Source organism: Heteronotia binoei, chromosome 12, assembly GCF_032191835.1.
Source record: "Heteronotia binoei isolate CCM8104 ecotype False Entrance Well chromosome 12, APGP_CSIRO_Hbin_v1, whole genome shotgun sequence".
Classification (NCBI taxonomy): Eukaryota; Metazoa; Chordata; class Lepidosauria; order Squamata; family Gekkonidae; genus Heteronotia; species Heteronotia binoei.
Window position 1 is genome coordinate 45,183,063 of NC_083234.1, and position 19,584 is coordinate 45,202,646.

The following is a 19,584-nucleotide window of genomic DNA, read 5'->3' on the forward strand; positions in this document are numbered from 1 at the left end:
ATATACTGGCAGGCCTCGGATTCAGCAGGAGCTCACAGGAGCACAGCTCCTGAACCTTTCTGAGGGTCCCCCTCCTCCTTCCCACCTTGTCCATTGAATAGTATGTGCAACTGCATAACAATCCCTGGATGAGCTCCATCACCTATTTTTCAACCCCTGTATACTGGTATAACCTAGCTTTGAGACTGGTGATATCTTAAATTGTGTATCATTTGGGAGGGGCTTGCCAGGGAGGGATGAGAAAAGCCGCATCTTCAGAAATTCCCTCAACTAAGCTACACAACAGTTAAAAGCAAACTTAAAAACAAATCTTATGGCACCTTAAAGACTAACAGAAATCTTTAGTCCTTAAGAAGTCTCTCAGCTCTTGTTCATTTTTGAATGTGACAAAGACAGTACCCATCTGAAATGTGTTACTTTTGAAGCAATGATTTTCATAAGGTCTACCTTCAGGAGGGAATCCCTTCCCCCCACAGACATCCTCTGGAGATCTCCTCCTATATCAAGTGATCTCCAAGTGACAGGATTAGATCACTAGAGAAAACAGCCACTTTGGAAGGGGGACTCGATGGGATTGTACCCCAGTGAAATCCCTCCCCTCCCCAAACCACACTCTCCTCAGGCTCCATCCCCATAATCTCCAGGTATTTCTCAGCCTAGAGATGGCAACCCTATCTTCTGAACCTCAGCACATTTGTGATAGAACCTCAGGACAGGCGGTTCTGGGGCTCATTTTAGACCCACTCGATTCCTGTGTATGAACTGAAAGTGCAGGGGGACCATTTGAAATGGGGGACAATCTGTTTTTCAAGGAAGCTTATCTCCCGTTACATGGCCCTTCTCACTGAAGAACTCCCAGATTTCTTGGAATGTTTTTTAAAAATAGTGTACTAAAAGCACATGAGCATTGGGCCCTCTCTTATATGTGGCCACCTGTATCACTAGCATATTTCAAATGTAGTTTTCTGATTCGTATTATTTTGTTAAAATATATTATGTAGCAAAATACAGGGAGGTGATAACAACAACAATAATGCTCCAAATAGTTATTAAAATAATTATATTTACTATTTTGAGCAGACTTCAGAGGATGGTGGAAGACAGGAGGGCCTGGCATGACTTTGTCCATGGGGTTGCAAAGAGTCGGACTCGACTGTGCGACTGAACAACAAAATTTGCTATTGCATTCTTTAAACGAACAAATACAGTGCCATTTTTAGCATGCTGGCTCAGGACTGTGGAGACCTGCTGCTTTCATATTCTCATTCAGCCCTGAAGCTCCCTAGGTGGCTCTAAGCATCTCACTTCCTGAGCTTAAACTATCTCACAGGATTATTGTGGCAGTAAAATGAGAAAAAGGGAGAATCATGTATCTCTGAGTTCCTTGAACAGGACAGAAAAATGTGATAAATTATTTGTAATATTACAAATATTATGCTAAAATGTTATTTTGTGCCCAAAGATGAGGAAATTGACACTATTACCTCACTATATTATATTGTTAACACTAAAACAACAGTTATGGTTTCATTCTGATAATATTTTAATTATCCTTATGTTTTGACAAAAAACCCACTTCTTTTACATGTGCACACACTGGAGATCACACATGTCAATCCCAAGGTGGGGGCAGGGGATCCCCCAGTTTGGAGGCCCTCTCTCTGCTTAAGGGTAATCAGAAAACGGGGGAGGGAAATGTTTGCTGGGCACTCCATTATTCCCTATGGAGATCAATTCCAATAGGGTATAATGGAAAATTGATCCATGGGTATCTGGGGTTCTATGGGAGGGCCTGTTTTTTGAAGTAGAGGCACCAAATTATCAGCATAGCATTTGGTGCCTCTCCTCAAAAAAGGAGGGTCCAATTCTATGAGCCCCAGAAGGTGCCCCTATCCTTCCTTATTCCAAATGGAGGGAAGGCATTTAAAAGGAGTGTGGTCCCTTTAAATGTGATGGCCAGCACTCCCTTTGGAGTTCAGTTGTGCTTGTCACACCCTTGCCCCTGGCTCCACCCCCAAAATCCCCAGATATTTCTTAAGTCGGACTTGGCAACCCTACTTCCACTAGGCAAATTAGGCATTTGTCTAGAGTGCTGGCCCTGAGAGGGCACCAACTTGGGCACCCTCCACATGTCTTGCAGAGGCCTTCCCTGCTCTGGTGCCGCCTTTCTTGCTCTTGCACTGCCTTTCTCACTTTCCTGCTGCCTTCCTGCTCTCGCACCAGTTTTCTTGCTCTTGCACCACCTTGTGCCAGTTTCCCCACTCTCGTGCCAGCTTTCTTGCCACCTTTTCCACTCTCACACCGGCTTTCTTGCTCTCACTGCCTTCCCTGCCTCCATCTTTCCTCCCTTGCTGCATAGGTGGTGGGGCACAGTGCCATGGCGCTGTGGAGGAGGGTGGCAGGCCTGCCTAGGGCCCTCATGTGCCCTAGGGTCAGCCCTGCAAGCACACAGTGCTATTCATCTAATAATAATTTTATATTTGCAGTATTTTATATTAAGTGCTGTATGTTTTATGTTAAAATGTCTTTTGTGCCAAAATATATGCAGATGGACAATAAATATATATATAATTTTAATAAAATATAATAACAATACTGCTTTCAGTGTCATGCCAATAGCTGTTTCAGCGTTAACACAATGAATGTGGCATCAGGAAATGATGCTCAACTCCAGCTACAGCTGACTGTCATGCGCTTCGCACGCGTGGGCGATCAGAGGCAGCGATAGGGCGACAGTGAATTCCCGTTGCTAAGGCGCCTGTGGCGACTTGACCCCAATCTTGCTGGAGCTTCCCGAGGAAACCCGCCCCAACCAATCTCAGTTCCGCTTTGGCCTCTGCTCGATGCTCACTGGCCGCCTGGGAGGCCACTCAATGAGGTAACTAGGCTCTTGTGCCTTCATTCCAACCTATCAGCGGCTAGTGCCGGGAAACTGAGTCTCCCCACCCCCCCACCGCCACCATTCTTGTCAGTCGAAAGCGATGGATGCTACTTGCGGCAGGTGGGAATAGAATACTGGCCGTTCACCAATCGCGGGCGAGAGTTCATCTAAGTGGGCGGTGCCGATCCCCCCTCCCCTGAAGCAGAACCGGGTTCTAGAGGAAGCTGCTGGACCAGTGCGGAGAGGTGAGAAGGAGGAAGATGAAGACTGCATAGAGAATGAGGATGGATGTGTGTGACAGGGGAGATGGAGACTGCAAACCGCGGGTTTGACGATAGCTCTTAGGGAGCTGATGGCTGCAGGTTTTGAGGGAGGAAGTGTTTGAGCTGGGTGCAGACAGGGTTGCATAAGGGAAAGTGGAGGGGGGATAACTAGAGAATGAATGATGCTTGCATCCACATCGATCTGCTTGAAGGGATGCAGTGGGTATGTTCACAAGAAGCATATTGTATTGTCATTGTGAGTTAGGGTATGCATTCCAAAGAGTGGCACCCCAGGGTGTTATGCTCAGCATAGCCCCAAGACACTAGTGATGCCACCTGAGCACAGCTTGCTCCCAGCAAATGCAGCCCTCTTTCCCCTCCCCCCCCCCTTTTTGCAGGCTTCATAAGCAGATATAGTGGGGGAGGTGGTAGTTGAGCCCCAAAAGGTTAGGTGATTCTGGAGACAGCCAGTTTTGCATGAAAGAAGGCTTCGGGGTGGAGAATAAAGGTTGGATAGTGTGCAGGTACATATCTGAAGGGGGTGATTGAGTTGCATGGAGGATGCTTAGTAGCCCATCATTGTGTGATTTGGGGTTCTATAGATACAAAGGGTTGTGTTACCACTCTGCACCACGGGGCTGTTGCTTATCTGTGTAAAGTCAACCACCAAATAACTTCCCTAACAAAATGGTGTGCTGCTGTTTTTTAAAAAATATTGAGAAAAGTTGACTTCATAAGTGTGAAGCTGTGCCAGGAATACCTCTCTGCCTTCCCTTGGTACACAGGCTTGTCACAGATCTGGGAGCCAGTTCACACATGGCAGGCCCCATTTATAGTCACCTTGTAACTGTGAAAAGTGAGAAGTGTTAGTGTGAACTAGTCAATGCATGGCAAAAAACAAAACACTGCTGCAGCCATTTCCACAATTGCTGCTGCTTGTTTTGCTTCCATAGCTGCAATGTGGTCTTGTTAATGTTTCCCACAAAGTTGCACATCTGCATTCCCTACTGTGCAGAGAATGTTATGGAGGTTTCTTGTGTTAAAAAGAACTCTCAGTCTATTTTAAGGGATTTCTCAGTTTGTGAAAAACATTCAGGAAATGGATGGGAGATGATCTGAGAATTGTTTGTGATCAGAGGAGCAGTGAGGTGATGGCTGTGGGGAGCTAAGGGCTACGAGGAGCTCTGTTGTGCTTTGTAGATATGGCATGGTGTGGACTTGCTTGAGTTCAGGCAGGTGAGCATTTTGGATGGTGGCAAAGGACTCCCTAAGCAAAAGTCTGTTGTTCTCCCTAAATCATATATATTGGGGTCTCTCTCTAGGCTTGAAGTACCATTTAGTACTACTTTGGTTGGGCAGAGTGTCTCCATCATCCATCCTCTTCTGGGACCAGCCATGATCCACAGCCTCTTCCTAATTAACTCATCTGGTGATATCTTCCTGGAGAAGCACTGGAAAAGTGTGGTCAGTCGCTCTGTCTGTGACTACTTCTTTGAGGCCCAGGAGCGAGCTTCAGAGGCCGAAAATGTGCCCCCTGTGATCCCCACCCCTCACCACTATCTCTTGAGTGTTTATCGGCACAAGATCTTCTTCGTAGCTGTGATCCAGACAGAGGTGCCCCCGCTTTTTGTCATTGAATTCCTTCATCGGGTTGTGGACACTTTCCAGGTAGGTACCTACATCTTATTAATTTAGGGTACTTTCACACAATACAGTTTGTACACAATACAGTTTTCAAGTCTACACAAAAGTCAAGAGTACACCATTAAAAGAAGCCATAGTATGTGCATGCAGCCAACATTTGTTTCCAAACACATAGGTACCCTTGTTAAGGAACCAGAGTTGGCTGCTGCTTCCTTATGAATGTAAATTGAGCTAGAAACCCATATTTGTTTTCATGATGTATGAAACACTTCTTATTCACAGTTTGAATTTTTATTCAAAAAGATCCCAAATTTCTGTTTGTGCTTTCATATGTGTGTATTTCCTCCTTTAATAGCAAAAGTTATGGTTGTTTGAACTGCCAACAGTTTCTGGTTTCATGATCAGCACATATGGGTGGAAGCAGTCCTATAAATATGAAGGTACCAGGTCATGAGGGGTCATAAAAGTTAACACCAAGCGCCTTCAATTGAACATGAAAGATTAACTCAGGGTAGTATGTTCAAAATGCTTAGTTCCTGTCAGTAGACTGGCATTCTACAGCAGCTGTTGTTGTCTCCTGCACTGTATCATTTTGGCCCAACTATGCAATACTTCTTAAATGTTAGGTCTGGTGTTTAAAGGTCTACAGGCGCCCAATTTAGCTTAGGACACAGTGTGGGCTCCTGTTAGACCCTCTAGTTTATCTTTGTAGGGCTGACAGCAGCGTATTTTCCATTTCTCTGGAACTCTGATTGTGAGCCAAACGATTGCTTCTGCCACTTGGAAGAGTAATCAGCACAGAGGAATTTAACACACTTGGTCAGAAGACTGGCAGCTAGTTTTACTGCATTTCTGACCAACCATATTGGTACAAAAAAATTGTTCTTATTTCTTCTTGATTCAGGATCAAGTGAGCTCCATTTAGCCTCAAACTTTTGAGGCAAAGTAGACAATATGTTTTTAATGCCTCAGACCCATGCTTTTGCAGCTCCAAAGTGGGGCAAATAGCAGGGAAGAAGGCAGAATCTAAGGGGTTCTGGGTCGTAAATATGATATCATACCTTCTGTTCCCTCTCTTTGTATCCTCAGCTTCCCCTATGAAACAGGTTAGGGTGAGAAAAAGTGACGTTCCCAAGGTCAGCCTGTGAGCTTCATGGTTGAGCTGGGAGTTGAGCCCTGGCTACTCCTTCCTCAGCAGAACACCGGGCGAGAGTGTCAGGATGAGGATATGGGCAGGGCCGGCCTTTCCATTAAAGAAAAACAAAGCAGATTATCTCTGGGTGCAGAGTTTAGGCACCACTAAAAAGGCACCAATTTGCCAGCTATTTAATTTATTGTTATATTTTCACCAGTCAATTGGCAGGAGGGGTGCCATATTGATCTTCCACCCTAGGCACAAAAATATTTTTTAGAAAGCACAACGTGAAAGAGTTGTCAAGGTCAACCTAGGCTCTCCTTTCTTGATCATGGGATTAGACTATGCTTTTTGATATTGGACCTCCACTTCAGAGGTTCCCGTTTGGCATAGCTGCGTTCTCAGAGGACAAGTCCTGCCAGCCTAGTCATGAAAACGCAGGAGTGTCAGTATCCTCAGGCTTTTGGAACACAGACCTTGGTTGTTTGCTTTGCAGTGCTCATGATCAAGGAATGTGAAATTTCACATGACTCAAAACTGCAGCCAGGCCCAGTTTACTATCCCCCCCTCCCCCAAGACACACACACTTCCCTCAGAGTGCTAAATTGTACGACTTGGAATTTTGAAAAAATTGCCGGGTGGAGGGCAACTCATTTTATATGCTGTTTTAGCTATGCAGTTTGGTGGAGAGGCTTTAGGTGAGGAGGTATTTCATTTAATTTGTAAATTCATTTATATCCTGGCTTTCTCGCCAATGTGGACCCAAAGTGGCTTATATCATTCTCCTCTTCTCCACACTATCGTCACAACAACCCTATGAGGTAGGTTAGGCTGAGTACCCACTTAGAAATTTCTTCCAGATTTCATCACAGCAGATTGTGAAAGAACACTGGCAGTTGGTCTATTGAGAAAGGAGGACAGGGACACTGAGGTGGGTGCAGGAGGAGTGCATAAATGGGACTGTTACTGAGGAAAGGAGAGCAAGGCTTTTTTTGTAGCAGGAATGTCTTTGCATATTAGGCCACACACACCCCTGTAGCCAATCCTCCAAGAGCTTACAGTAGGCACTGTAAGAAGAGCCCTGTAAGCTCTTGGAGGATTGACTACATCAGAGGTGTGTGGCCTAATGTCCAAAGGAGTTCCTGCCACAAAAAAAGCCCTGAAGGAGAGTATGAAGAGAGGAGTGTCTCTTTTTTTTGCTGTTGGCTTAGGAGAAATCAGTCAGTCAAAAGCCATAAGGTGATTAGCATTTCTTGTTACTTTGAAAAAAAATATTAAAGTTGAATCCCATTCTATTTTTAAAGATAGTAATTTTAAATATATTGAGATCCCTGGTACTTGGGTCTTCGGTTGCACCGCTTTGACTTATGATCTCCACTTACTGAGTATCTTTAGGGTCCATTTCTTGACAAACATTCTGACTAAATGCCTCCTGACAAGTGATAAATGGTGATAGAATTTGAGTTGTAACTTGATGAGCCTTCAGCCAGATGAATGCAAGGAAAAAGTCTTTTATCTAGGCCTCTTTCATTATTAATGTGTATGGTTTCTCCTCCAGTTACCATTGGGACTTCCTCTCTCTTGTAAAGTGAAGACAGCTTCTAACATCCGTGAGGAGGTGGGGGGGGGGAGCAGTGCTTTGTTCAGGGCCAACCCAAGACATTCTGGTGCCTGAAGAAAAAGGCTTCTTCTTGCCCATCTGCCTAAATGATTATATTCTGCCCTTCCTTCAAGGAGTTGAGATCATGGCTCTTCTTTCCACTATTCTATTTTCCCAAATGATCCTGCAAGGTGTGTTAGGGTGAGAGTGTATAAGTGGGCCAAAAGTCATCTTGTGAGCTTTGTAAAAGAGCAGGGATCTGAATCCAAGTCTCTGTACTCCTGTGATACAGACCATTATATCACATAAGCTAAATAATGCGGCATGCAATCCAGGGAGAAGTTCTTCTATAGAAATCTGGTTGGAAATAAACAGGAGCTGCACTAAAGCTTGGGTCAGATAACCAGGAGAAGTTCGGGCCTCATGGTCATGACTCATGGTAGAATATTCTTCAGTACTTGAACAGGAGAACTTTGCACTGAATTATGGGCTGATGAATGGAATTGCCTGTCAGTTGCCCTTAATGATCCTCAGCATCTGCTGTCTCTGTCTTCCCTTATAGAATCATACAGTTGGAAGGGACCTCCAGGGTCATCTAGTCCAACCCCCTGCACAATGCAGGAAACTCACAAATACCTCCCCCTAAATTCACAGGATCTTCTTTGCTATCAGATGGCCATCTAGCCACTGTTTAAAAACCTCCAAGGAAGGAGAGCCCACCACCTCCTGAGGAAGCCTGTTCTGCTATATTTGAAATCTGCATTCTCCCCTCCCCACAAAAGACTTACCTCATGATAATTCTAGTTTTCCTTCCTGAAGGGGATCTTTGCTTTGTCAGCCTGCTTCAGGACACTCAGTGTGTAAGTTACTTAATATTTTTCTTTTCACAGGATTATTTTGGAGTCTGCTCTGAAGTAGTCATCAAGGACAATGTTGTGGTGGTCTATGAGGTCTTGGAGGAGATGCTGGACAATGGATTCCCTCTGGCTACTGAATCCAACATTCTGAAAGAGCTAATCAAGCCACCCACCATCTTACGAACAGTTGTCAACACAATTACAGGTGAGTTAATGGACCCCTTTTGTTCCTGAAAGGCATTATGGGAAACACACAGTCTAAGGGTTCCGGAAGAAAAAGAAAAGGGTGCCTGAAAAAAAAAAAAAGAACTTGTCTAGGCACAGCCTCAGACCTTGGATTTCCTGGAGTCCTTGACACATAATTCTTTGATGTCCTGTTTGGTGGATAGACCAAGTCTTAAGATCTGAACCAGGCAAGAACCTAGTGTTAAAAATACTTCATTTAGGCTACCAGAGTATGGAAGTCTGTAGATCATCCAGGAAATATGCTCTCCCAGGTGGAGCAGTAAAGTCCCCCTGAAACACATGTGGCCTATTGAGAAGAACATTGATTAAGTAAGGATGAGATCCTTCCATTAGCCTTCTTGGCCTTTACCTCTTGGACACCATCATTGGCCATGGCCAGTCATCCTGCAGAAATGGAGGCACAGAACTATGTGAATCAGACTGGCAAGACCCAGCTTCAAATTCTTGCTCAGCCATGAAACCCCTTGGGTGACTTCGAGCTTATTGTGCTCTCGCAGCCAGATGTACTTTGCAGGGTTGTTGTGAGAATAAAAGGAAGGTAGAGCCAATGTATGCCATCTTGATATCCTTGTAGGAAAGGTGAAATAAGAAATTAATAAGTAATAAATCCTTTCAGGAAGCACCAATGTAGGAGAACAACTCCCCACTGGGCAGCTGTCTGTGGTACCCTGGCGACGGACTGGCGTGAAATACACCAACAACGAGGCCTATTTTGATGTGATTGAGGAAATAGATGCTATCATTGACAAATCAGGTACAAGATGCTATATTTCCATGGTTATCTCTCCAGAGGGGCAGTGTATTTGAAATCTGCATTCTTCCCTCCCCCCAGAAGACTTGCCTGTGGCTCTGTAATGTATGTTTTGAGTTGTATCCTCTGGCTGTTCTTGTCCATAGCAGCTTCCATCAGGTTCATAGTTTCTTTCATGATCCGCCTGACTTTTGTTTTCTGAGGCAGGATCCACGATTACAGCTGAAATTCAAGGGGTGATCGATGCCTGTGTGAAACTGACTGGGATGCCAGATCTTACTCTCTCCTTCATGGTAAGCAGGAGGAAATTCTTGATGGACTTCTGAGAATGCAGTGGGCCTTGTCAAACCGACTTTCTGAGGCCATCATGATAGAAAATATAGAGAGGGCAGAGACAGTAAACTATTTTAGAAGGTGGGAAGTCCAAGGTTTAGTAGATTCTGGAGATATGGATAGAATGTAGTGCTGGGTGTACGATGGCTGGAGAAGGAAGATAAGAGTTAAGTGAGAAAGGAGAGAAAGCTTAAATTTCTGGAATGGGATGGGGGCAACAAAGACCGTTAGAGGAGTCCCTTGGACAGGGGTTTCAGTGAGGGTTGAACCGAAGACAGGTGTGATCTGCCAAGAAGTGTTTGATGCCTTTTTCCCGTTCATTTAAGAACCCCAGATTGCTGGATGATGTCAGCTTCCACCCTTGCGTGCGTTTCAAGCGCTGGGAATCAGAACGAATCCTCTCCTTCATCCCTCCTGATGGGAACTTCCGCCTGCTTTCCTATCACGTCAGTGCTCAGAAGTAAGGAGTCTGAGAATCCAAGTAATCGATTCTGGCATCTTGGATCTTTTTGCCCCTCTAAAAATAAGGTTTAAAAGAAACAAATAATTCATTTCTCATATTCAGTTTATGTTCAGATATAAGCAGCAAGCTTGCCAGCAGCTTGTCTTCTTTTGTAAAAAAGATAAGGGTGTCCTTTGGTGCAGAGTTTCTCAGTTCTTTTCCTCCCAACTCAGCAAGGTGACAGAGGTCAGATACTTGTTGGGGCTCCACTCAACAACTGCCTTTCCTGTGTGGTTGTTCTCAGTTGGAACTCAGTCTGGAGAAACTGGATTAGAGTAATCTCTGACCATAGCAGAGTACTAATGTAAAAACTTTTTCCATTAGAACTGAAATGTAACAAGAAGACCTGTAGGATAAGCCATTTCACCACAAAGCATGTCCACCAACACACACTCCAATCCAAAAATTTCTCATGAACTTTTTAAAAAGGCAACATGACTAGTCTGGAATTTGTCAAAAATTTAAGAACTGCACATAAATTTCAGATGTCTTAAAATGCTGATGGGTTGTGGCTCAGTGGTAGAACATCTGTTTTGCCTACAGAAAGTCCCCTGTTCAGTCACTAAGAGTTTCAGGTCAAGGATCTCAAGTACCAGCTGCTGGGGAAAGACCTTTCTCTGCACGAGACCCTGGAGAGCCACTGCCACTTCTAGACCAATGGTCTGACACTGCATCAGACAACTTCATACGACATGACTTGGAAAATATAAACTTGAAAAATTTTAAGTTAATTTATAATTGACTTGCCAAATTCAAATGCATTTATGCCTTTAGTGTTAAAAGTATAAATTTCAGCAGATTTAAATTGGTTGTATTTGTTTGAATTTTGCCCAGGCTCAGATTTATTTCTGTTTGAGTCTCCAGGCTTGAATCAGTGCAGCAAATATCCAGACTTTTCTACTGAGGAGCCCCACATTTGTACATTTCACATATTTGCATCTCTTTAATAATTTTTTTTCTGAGATCTTGGTTTTCAAAAGATTTGGCAAAGAATAAAAGCAAGTGGGGATTAGTGTCGAATGAAAACCTTCGGAGAACTATCCAGGACACTGAAGCCTTTCTTCTTTGCCCTCTGGAATTCATCTGCTTTTTCTGGTTTCTTAGAAGCCACTGCTGATACATTTGAGACTACAGTGAAAAGCCTGGGGAAGTGGAATCTTTCTCATGTTTTTTTTTCTTTTATAGTTGTAAGGGCTAGAAATTTGGTGTCTTTAGACTAGAAATCTGGAGTTCTTAAGATGTGATATTCTGCACCAGGATAATTGCATAGCATGGCAGTGAGCTCCAAGTACATTGATAGAGGGAAGAAAGAACGCATGACTGTAGAACTCTGCCCTTGAGGAAATACTATTTTTCATTGTACCCTTGCTGTGGGGAAGGGTTCATCTGCCTTAATGACAGGGCCTTACTAGCCAAAGGAGCTTAATTGTGGTGACTGTTGAGAAGGTGAGCTCGATAGGTCCAGGCAGGTAAGGATGCAGTTTGATGCTGATGCAGTGCTCTCCTCCTCCTCCTCTGTTCCAGCCTGGTGGCGATCCCTGTTTACATGAAGCACAACATCAGTTTCCGAGACAGCAGCTCACTGGGCCGCTTTGAGATCACAGTGGGTCCCAAACAGACTATGGGGAAGACTGTGGAAGGGGTGACGGTTACCAGCCAGATGCCAAAAGGTGTCCTCAACATGACCCTTACACCTTCACAGGGAACGCACACCTTTGATCCTGTTACAAAGGTAAGAGGGGAGCAGGCAGTGGAGTCTGGTACCCAGGCTGCTCCCTCATTTTCTCTCATGCCTTTATATTCTGGGAAGAGTTGAGATAGGAGCTCCTCAACCTGTTTCAGTATTCCTCTGAATCTTTTTCCACCATACAGTTGCCTAGTATTCAGAAACCATGCATGGTAACCAATGCAACTTAATTGGCATTCCATTTCCAGTGGTATGCAGCCGTTTGATGAGCAACCCATGCCAGGTACAGGCAGTTGGATCCACAGAGATGCAGGGGTAAAGCAACTCCTGCTGCTTTATAGTCCTGCCACCCAAATGGCAGCTTTCAAATGGGAACTGAGACTGGTCCATTTGTATGTTGCTCTTGTCTTGTCTTTTCTCTGTCCTGTGATGGGAAGCCCTCTTGAGTCAAGTAAAATCAAATCTCATACCCATCATGGGACAACCAAACCCTCCTGGCTGCATTACTTGTTTCATATTTTACCATTCTGCCTCTTATTTCTACAAGGACTCCCAAAGCAGCTTTAGATTCAAGATTTTCTTATGTTAAAACGCATTTTTAGGCACTGAAATGGCCAGAACATAATCTGAAATGGTAGTTAACCAAAGGCCTGCCCAAAAAGGGAAGCTCATAACTAGCCTAAAAAATACATTGAGAAGATCTGAAAGGTCTCTTTGGGCAAGGAGTTCCACAAGGAGGGGTCACCACTGGGAAGACTATGTTCATTATAGCCATCTGCCTGACCTACAGAGACCGAATGTTAAGTGATATCAGTTAAATTGAAATAAAAGTGTATATTATCAGGCTCTGTATGCTTTCTTTGAGAGAACTTTCAAATAAATCTATAAAATTTGGCTTTCTGTTTAAAGTCTGGTAGTATTTCAATATTTTCATTTTTATTCCTTATTGCAATCACACCAGAAGTAAAAAAGCTTCAAAAATACCAGAATCAAAATGTATTCCAACACAATAGCCTCCTAAAAGTGTACCCTTCATTCAACCTCCTCACCAATTAAAATTGGCTTTCATGCAGTTTAACAAGGAAATGCATATTGCTTGGATTTTCTACACACATTGTTTTGCAGTGCAATCCAAAGGGCACTTTCCTCAGAATAAGCCTCACTGGGTAGACCTGAATAAGATACTGAATAGACCTGCTAAGGATTGCTTTCTTTGTTCCTGGTAAAACATGCAACTATAGTTACCTTCATGACCTTGACTGTTTAGAACAGGGGTCCCCAACCCCAGGCTGGGGACCAGTACCGGGCCACGGCCTGTTTGCAAAGGGCCACGCAGCCTCAACATCCCCACACAGCCTCACCCCCCCCATAGCACCTCCTCCTCCCCCCCATTTTCACAATTTTAAGGCCGGGGAAGGGATGATGAAATGCCTCCCAGGCCAACCCCCCCCCCCCCCGCTGATCAGTTGAGCAGTCAAGAAAACTGCTGCAGTAACAACAAGGGACACTGCCCTTGCCTCCTTCCTGGGGGGGGGGTCAGCCTGGGAGGAGCTTCATGACCACTTCCCTGAACTTAAAATGGTGAAAATGGGGGGGGGAGGCAGCGAGGCTGCGCAGGGGGGGTGAAGGAGGGAGGAGGAAACGGGGAGGAGGATAGATCCAGGTGGGCAGCCGTGTTGGTCTGAAGCAGTAAAACAAAGTAGGAGTCAAGTTTCACCTTTAAGAGGCGGCGAGGCTGCGTGGGGTGGGGGAAGGAGGGAGGAGGAACTGCAGGGGGAGGCCGAATTGGGTGCTCCCACCCTGCTGGCCGTAGGGCTGCAGTCGGCAGGCTGGCCCTGGGGCCAAAAAGGTTGGGGACCACTGGTTTAGAAGGTGGTTGCAGAAGTGATTGGGCACCTATTGAGTAGTATCTGGGATGTCTCTAGTGAAGAGAAACCCAACTCTCCTCCATATCTGAACCAAATGTTTTTAAAACTCTCAATGATTTTATTTTATTGGGTCTTGGAAAGACTGCCTCACTGGTGTGCAGAAGCACCTGTGCATTTTTAAAACCAGCAGTTTGTAAGGGCAAGTTTGAGCCTCTCTCTTCATAAAGTAACAGAATGTCCCAGGGTGCCACATGGGAGGGATGCCATTGTGTGCCGAATACCTTCTTCTGGTGCTAGAAGAGACATTCCCATTGAAGCCTGTACATGATATTGCAGAACAGGTAATGACTCGAGGCACCAGGAAGAATTGTGCCCCTGAATCACCCAGCCTGTTTCTTACATCACCATGGCTCCTGGGCTCAAACACTTAACTGGAATGATGTGGGAGAAAGTCATGAAAAAGTGGTGATCGCACTGGTGTAGTAGAGTGTGAATTTGGCCTTATTTTGCCCTGCAGGGTGAATGGGTGGAGAGTCTATACAGCAGGTGTATATGGGAAAGCAGAGCCTAACCCTGTGGGGTTCTTTCAGGAGAGTCAGGAGGAGCCTCTCAGCTGGTGGGTGACTGTGCCATCAACCAGGGCAGTTAGAGTGAGAGCAGGAGATGCCCTCCTTGCACAGAGGCAATAGAGAGGCCTGGGTGCTTTCTGAACAAACAACAAACTATTTGTGCATGAAAGAAGGGAAGTGGGCTGAATACTGATGAGTAAAAAAAAAAAAGAAACAGGAAACAGATCTGCTGATGGAATTCAGAGGAAGAGAGAAGCCAAAGAGCCACACCCTGAAGCTCTGCTTGGAAGAGAAGGGAGAGGGAAGGAAGGAAGAAGCTAAGGGAGCTTTACCACCCCTCTTCCTTCATTTGAGGCCAACAGGGAATCTTGATGGGACTGAGACAGCAGGACTGCCTGCCACAACTCTGCCTCCTTCACAGATCTTGCTTGTTCTGTGCCTAGAGCAGAGGTGGCCAAACTGTGGTTCAGGAGCCACATGTGGCTCTTTCACACACATTGTGCGGCTCTTGAAGCCCCCACCACCCTGTTGGCTGGTTTGGAGAAGGCATTTATCTCTTTAAATCACTTCTCCAAGCCAAGCCAGCTGGTGGCTTGGAGAATGCATTTAAAAATGTAAATAGTTTAAAAAGTTGCTTTCTTTCCCTCCCTCCCCTCCCCATCTGCCTGCTCTCAAACATCTGACATTCATGTCTTATGGCTCTCAAACATCTGACATTTATTCTACGTGGTGCTTACGTTAAGCAAGTTTGGCCACCCCTGGCTTAGAGCATATAAAAGTAAGCTTTTTTCTCTCTGCGTGAAAATCTGACAACCCTCCTTCTGTCCTGCACATTGGAAGCACCCATCTCAGTCTTCTTGCTGCATGAAACTATGTTGGTTATTTTGTCCTTTTACAGCACTCTGGTTGTTTTCACCTGTTTGCTCTTCTCTTCTTCTGAAGTTGCTGTCCTGGGATGTGGGCAAGATTAACCCCCAAAAGTTACCAAGTTTAAAGGGGACAATGAGCCTCCAGGCGGGAGCCTCCAAGCCTGACGAGAACCCCACGATCAACCTGCACTTCAAAATACAACAGTTGGCCATTTCTGGTACGTAGGCGTAAAACTGAGTTACATTTCATTTATTTTCAAATATTATGCCAGTGGAGAATACAAGGAGAGGTTGTGGTGCTGATGATACTTAATTCCATGTCTCCTCCTCCCCCCACCCCAGTAAAGCAGTTGTTAGGTAGCATGGGTGCCTGGAGGGACATAATGGTCAAGAAATCAAAGCTTCATCCTGATAAGAGAGATGGTGGTGGTGGTGGGTCAGTGGACCAGTTCTCTGAGGAAATATCCATCCTTGATGGACTTCCACATTCCTTTTGGGGAGGTTGGAACTTGGGGCACTGCAGGACCTGCATTGTTCCTAGATTATAAAGTATTGGCGTGGCAGATGTGCCTTTTATCAGCTTTGACTAATTCACCAGCTACACCCTCTGAAGAAAGACCTGGTTACTACAATTCACGACTCACTGAATTCCAGATTGGACTTGTTCTTGGAGAGGTTTTGGAAACTGCAACTTATACAGAAGGTTGCTGCTCAGGAGACCATATTACACCTGTATAAAACATTTACAACCAATGGTAAACTTAGTACTAAACCACAACTAGAAGCAAAATACAAAATAATAATTCCATGGTTGCAGTACTATCAACTGTTTGATGCTTTAAACAAGGTAATACCACTCACATGTGTAAATAGAGCACCAAATTCCTTTGAATCCCGTTTAAAATCTGGAACTTCTTCTGTTAGAGGTGCAATTTCATGTATCTATCAGGTATTAAATGGGAAAGATTGGGACCAATGTACCTCCCAACAGAATAAATGCCATAAAGACTGTGAGAAAGTATTTTCAGAGCAACAATGGAAAAACTTATGGAAAAGTTCTTTATTTAAATCTAGATCTACATATATTAGAATACAAAACTTTAAGGTATGGTCTTGATGGTACTTCACGCCATACAAATTGTACCGCAGCAAATTGACTCCAACTCCATATTGTTAGAAAGGCTGAAACATTGTTGGTGGGACTGCCCCAAAATTAAGGCATTTTGGAAATCAGTGCTTAATATAGCCAGAGAAATAGTAGACTTCAACATTCCTTTTTTACCAGAATCTGTTTTGCTTAATATTTGGCATAAGAAACCCTGTTCTAATTTGAAACTAGAACTTCTTTCATTGTTATTAGCAGCCAAAATTGTTATAGCTTTATGTTGGAAATCTGATCGATGCCCCAGTATTCGTAAGTGGTATGATAAAGTCTGGGATTTGATGGTCCAAGATAAATTGTCTTCAAGTATTTTAAAATATGAAAATCCATTGTTAGCTGACATTTTTGTGGGAAAATGGTTTGCTTTTCTCTCATATTAATGAAAAACCCTCGACCAGTCTGTCAGTTTCAACGAAGTATTTTGATTTTATGCTGTATTAAGTATCTGATTCAATTCCTTGTAAATGTTCATATTTATGTTGTATATTTCTTTTTATTAATTCTGCTTCTGGTTTGTAATATATAATTTATACTTTTGAGTAATATGATAGATGTCATGCTGTTTATACGCTGATGGTTGGTTTTTTGTATTGGTTTGTCAAAAATAAAAAATGTGATTAAAAAAAAAAACATTTACAGCTAATAATTTGTTTCCCGGCCCAATCCAAGGTGCTGGTTTTGGCCTTGAAAGCTTCTATTGTCTGGGTAACGAGAACTTCAGCCTTCTCCCATGAGGTTTCCAGGCCCTTAAATTCTAGTAGGGAGTCCCTTCCTTCTTTTAGGAAAGTATAGTTGTCCTCTACCAGGAGCCAGGGCCCTTTCTGTAGTAGCCCAGGAGTTGCATATCACTATCTACTGGGAAGCTGTTTCTGTGTTGTTCCCATATCTCCTTTTGTGGACTGATATTCTGTCAGGCGTGTGAAGATTTGGAGGAGATTTCTTACTGCTGTTATGTAGTTGTAAATAATTTGTTCAGCAGTGTTGTATCCCTCTGGTTGTTTTCATGGATTTGTATTTTTAGCTGTTATAAACCGTATTGACGGTTATTTTTTTCTGTTTAGAAAAAAAATCTATAGATACTGCAAATAAATATTTCACTGATCCCTCAGTTTAAATTACTATTTAAAAAGCGGTCTGTCCCCAGCACAAACACCCACTTGCTAAAAGAGACCAATGAGCAAGCTAGTTAGACCTTCTCAGCCAAGGCATTCACTAAGAGAGTCCTGCTCTTCTTAGCCACTTGTTACATCTCTGAAGATGAGGCTCTTGGAGCAGGCTTCCCTAGAAGCTGTTAGAAGTCCACAGGGGGACAGAGGAGAAGAATGGGGACAGTAAGGCTTTTTCTTGTTGGGGCAAGGGTGTCAGTTTCCTGCATCACTCTTGGATTTCTCCATGATCTGCCAGACCAAAAGAAACTGCAGATCAGAGGTATAGCAAGAAAATTTTGGGTGGGTGGGCAGTTAGGAAATTCAGGGGACAGAGATAGAGTGGTGGGGAGAAGACCTCCCCCTGCACCTCCCAGACTGTCTGAGAGGCGTGGGCTCACTGGGAGTTGTGGGGCATGGGCCATGAGTTATGGGGCACATAACCCTGTGTGCCCCACCATGGTTACATGCCTGCTGCAGATTAAGCAACTGTATGCTGTGCCCATTCTCATTTTGCATTCCACAGTATCTCTGGGCCTATAATAATAGTTGCCTTCGTCTCCTTCAGTTGCTTATCTCCAACCTCTCTCTTTACATTTTTATGTCCTCCTAGGATTAAAAGTGAATCGATTGGACATGTATGGAGAGAAGTATAAACCTTTCAAAGGGATCAAGTACATGACGAAGGCTGGCAAGTTCCAAGTCCGGACCTAGAAGTTGCTGTGACTCTCACCTCCTCCTCCGCCTGTGACTTCCTGCTCCGCCTCTGCTCCCATCATCCCCTGGAGCTGCTGCTTGCTGTGGCCTCTGTGGCTCTTTTCTCCAAACTGGGCAAATGTGTATCCAACTGAGATTTCAAAGCTCCTAAGTGGGAGAGGAGAGCAAACGAGGGGAAACGGTGACATAGCTGAAGAGTCACTGGCTAATTTTCCCCCCTCTGGTAGAATTCAGTGCCCTTCTTTCTCCCTTTGTGGCTGGTGTTTAGCTGTTTTCCTTCACAGCCCTAAGGGTTTGGAAGGAGTTGCTGCCAGGACGATATGATAAGGGGAGCTGAGAGAATCCCCCTCCATGTATTCTTCCCTTGGTACACAGGACTCTCTCTTCCCCACCCCAAAAAAATGCTTAGAAGAGAATTGCTGCTGCAATCCAGCGAAGAGCCTGCTGTGAAAGACGGAAGGGGTGTTGTCCTCATACCTGTACTCAGTCAAGTCCCTGGCTTTGGTAAAATGTTTTGATTGGGGGAGAGGCTGTAAGCAGGTTTTCAGGGAGCTGAAAGAAGCATCCTGGCCCATACTGAGAATGCTCACCCTATGGCTCTCTTTAGAAAACAAGATAGTGCTTTGGAAACCCACTTAACTGGACGGCTGACAACACAGCCTTTCCCATACCACCTTCAGCTCTCTTTAATGTGAGCGGGAGGAGAGGGAATCAAGCTGTGTATATCTCTAATGTGATGTCTGGCTAAGGAAATGGGGTGTATCGGTGTATGAGTGTGTGCACACGTGCTTCAGCTGCTGCAGTGCAGCTCCTCCTCCTGCATGCAGGTGTGTGTCATGTGCTTCCAGCCACCCTCCTTCCCCTCTTTCTTTCATGCATTGTTTCTGTACAGTTAGATTATAGCTATGTGCTGGTGCCTTCTGCTCTGAGCCTCTATCAATTTTGTATGCTTGGTTTTGTTTTGTTGTGTTGTTTTTAACATGGTAATGCTGAGTCGACACTCGTGGCAAACTGTCCTGTCTTCCAAATGCACCGGTGAGGTTAACAAACTTTGGAAATGTGGTTTGGAGCTGTGATCCTGCAAGCCATGTTGGAGAATCTACACAGCCAGTTGCTTTGCCAAAACAAGATTTACTCAGTGGCTGCTATTTAACATCTGCTGTTTCAGAAACAGTGATGCAAATCAGATCTCCACCCCACCCACCTCGGTAAAGTGGGGATGGATGAAAAGTTACTAGTAATGCAAATGCATTCAGATGACCGGTTCCCACTTGAGGTGTGTCCTTGTGTGTCCACTACTAGAACTTTAAGAACTTTAGATCAGGCATGTGACTGGAGTTCTGTGCTGGAAATTC

The 19,584-nt window shown here is 44.4% G+C and overlaps 1 protein-coding gene across 2 annotated transcripts; it reads left to right on the plus strand.

Moving 5' to 3' along the window:
* Positions 1-2,916: 2,916 nt before the first annotated feature.
* Positions 2,917-19,165, plus strand: AP3M2 (adaptor related protein complex 3 subunit mu 2). Of its 2 annotated transcripts, XM_060251275.1 has the most exons (9): positions 2,917-3,126; positions 4,467-4,812; positions 8,414-8,585; positions 9,243-9,380; positions 9,585-9,670; positions 10,037-10,170; positions 11,737-11,944; positions 15,279-15,423; positions 18,126-19,165. In XM_060251275.1, the coding sequence occupies exons 2-9, from the start codon at positions 4,540-4,542 to the stop codon at positions 18,224-18,226; spliced, it is 1,257 nt and encodes a 418-aa protein (XP_060107258.1). In that variant the 5' UTR covers positions 2,917-3,126; positions 4,467-4,539; the 3' UTR covers positions 18,227-19,165. The 2 variants fall into 2 exon arrangements, with proteins under 2 accessions (XP_060107258.1, XP_060107259.1); XM_060251276.1 differs by lacking the exon at positions 2,917-3,126 and having other exon boundaries at positions 4,459-4,812.
* Positions 19,166-19,584: the final 419 nt, after the last annotated feature.

What these genes read in the sequence shown, in the direction of transcription:
- AP3M2 (XM_060251275.1), top strand. Translation starts at nt 4,540, where the DNA reads ATGATCCACAGCCTCTTCCTAATTAACTCATCTGGTGATATCTTCCTG. An exon ending in ATCTTACTCTCTCCTTCATG is followed by an intron (nt 9,671 to 10,036) that starts GTAAGCAGGAGG and finishes CGTTCATTTAAG; the next exon opens with AACCCCAGATTGCTGGATGA. An exon ending in ACAACAGTTGGCCATTTCTG is followed by an intron (nt 15,424 to 18,125) that starts GTACGTAGGCGT and finishes ATGTCCTCCTAG; the next exon opens with GATTAAAAGTGAATCGATTG.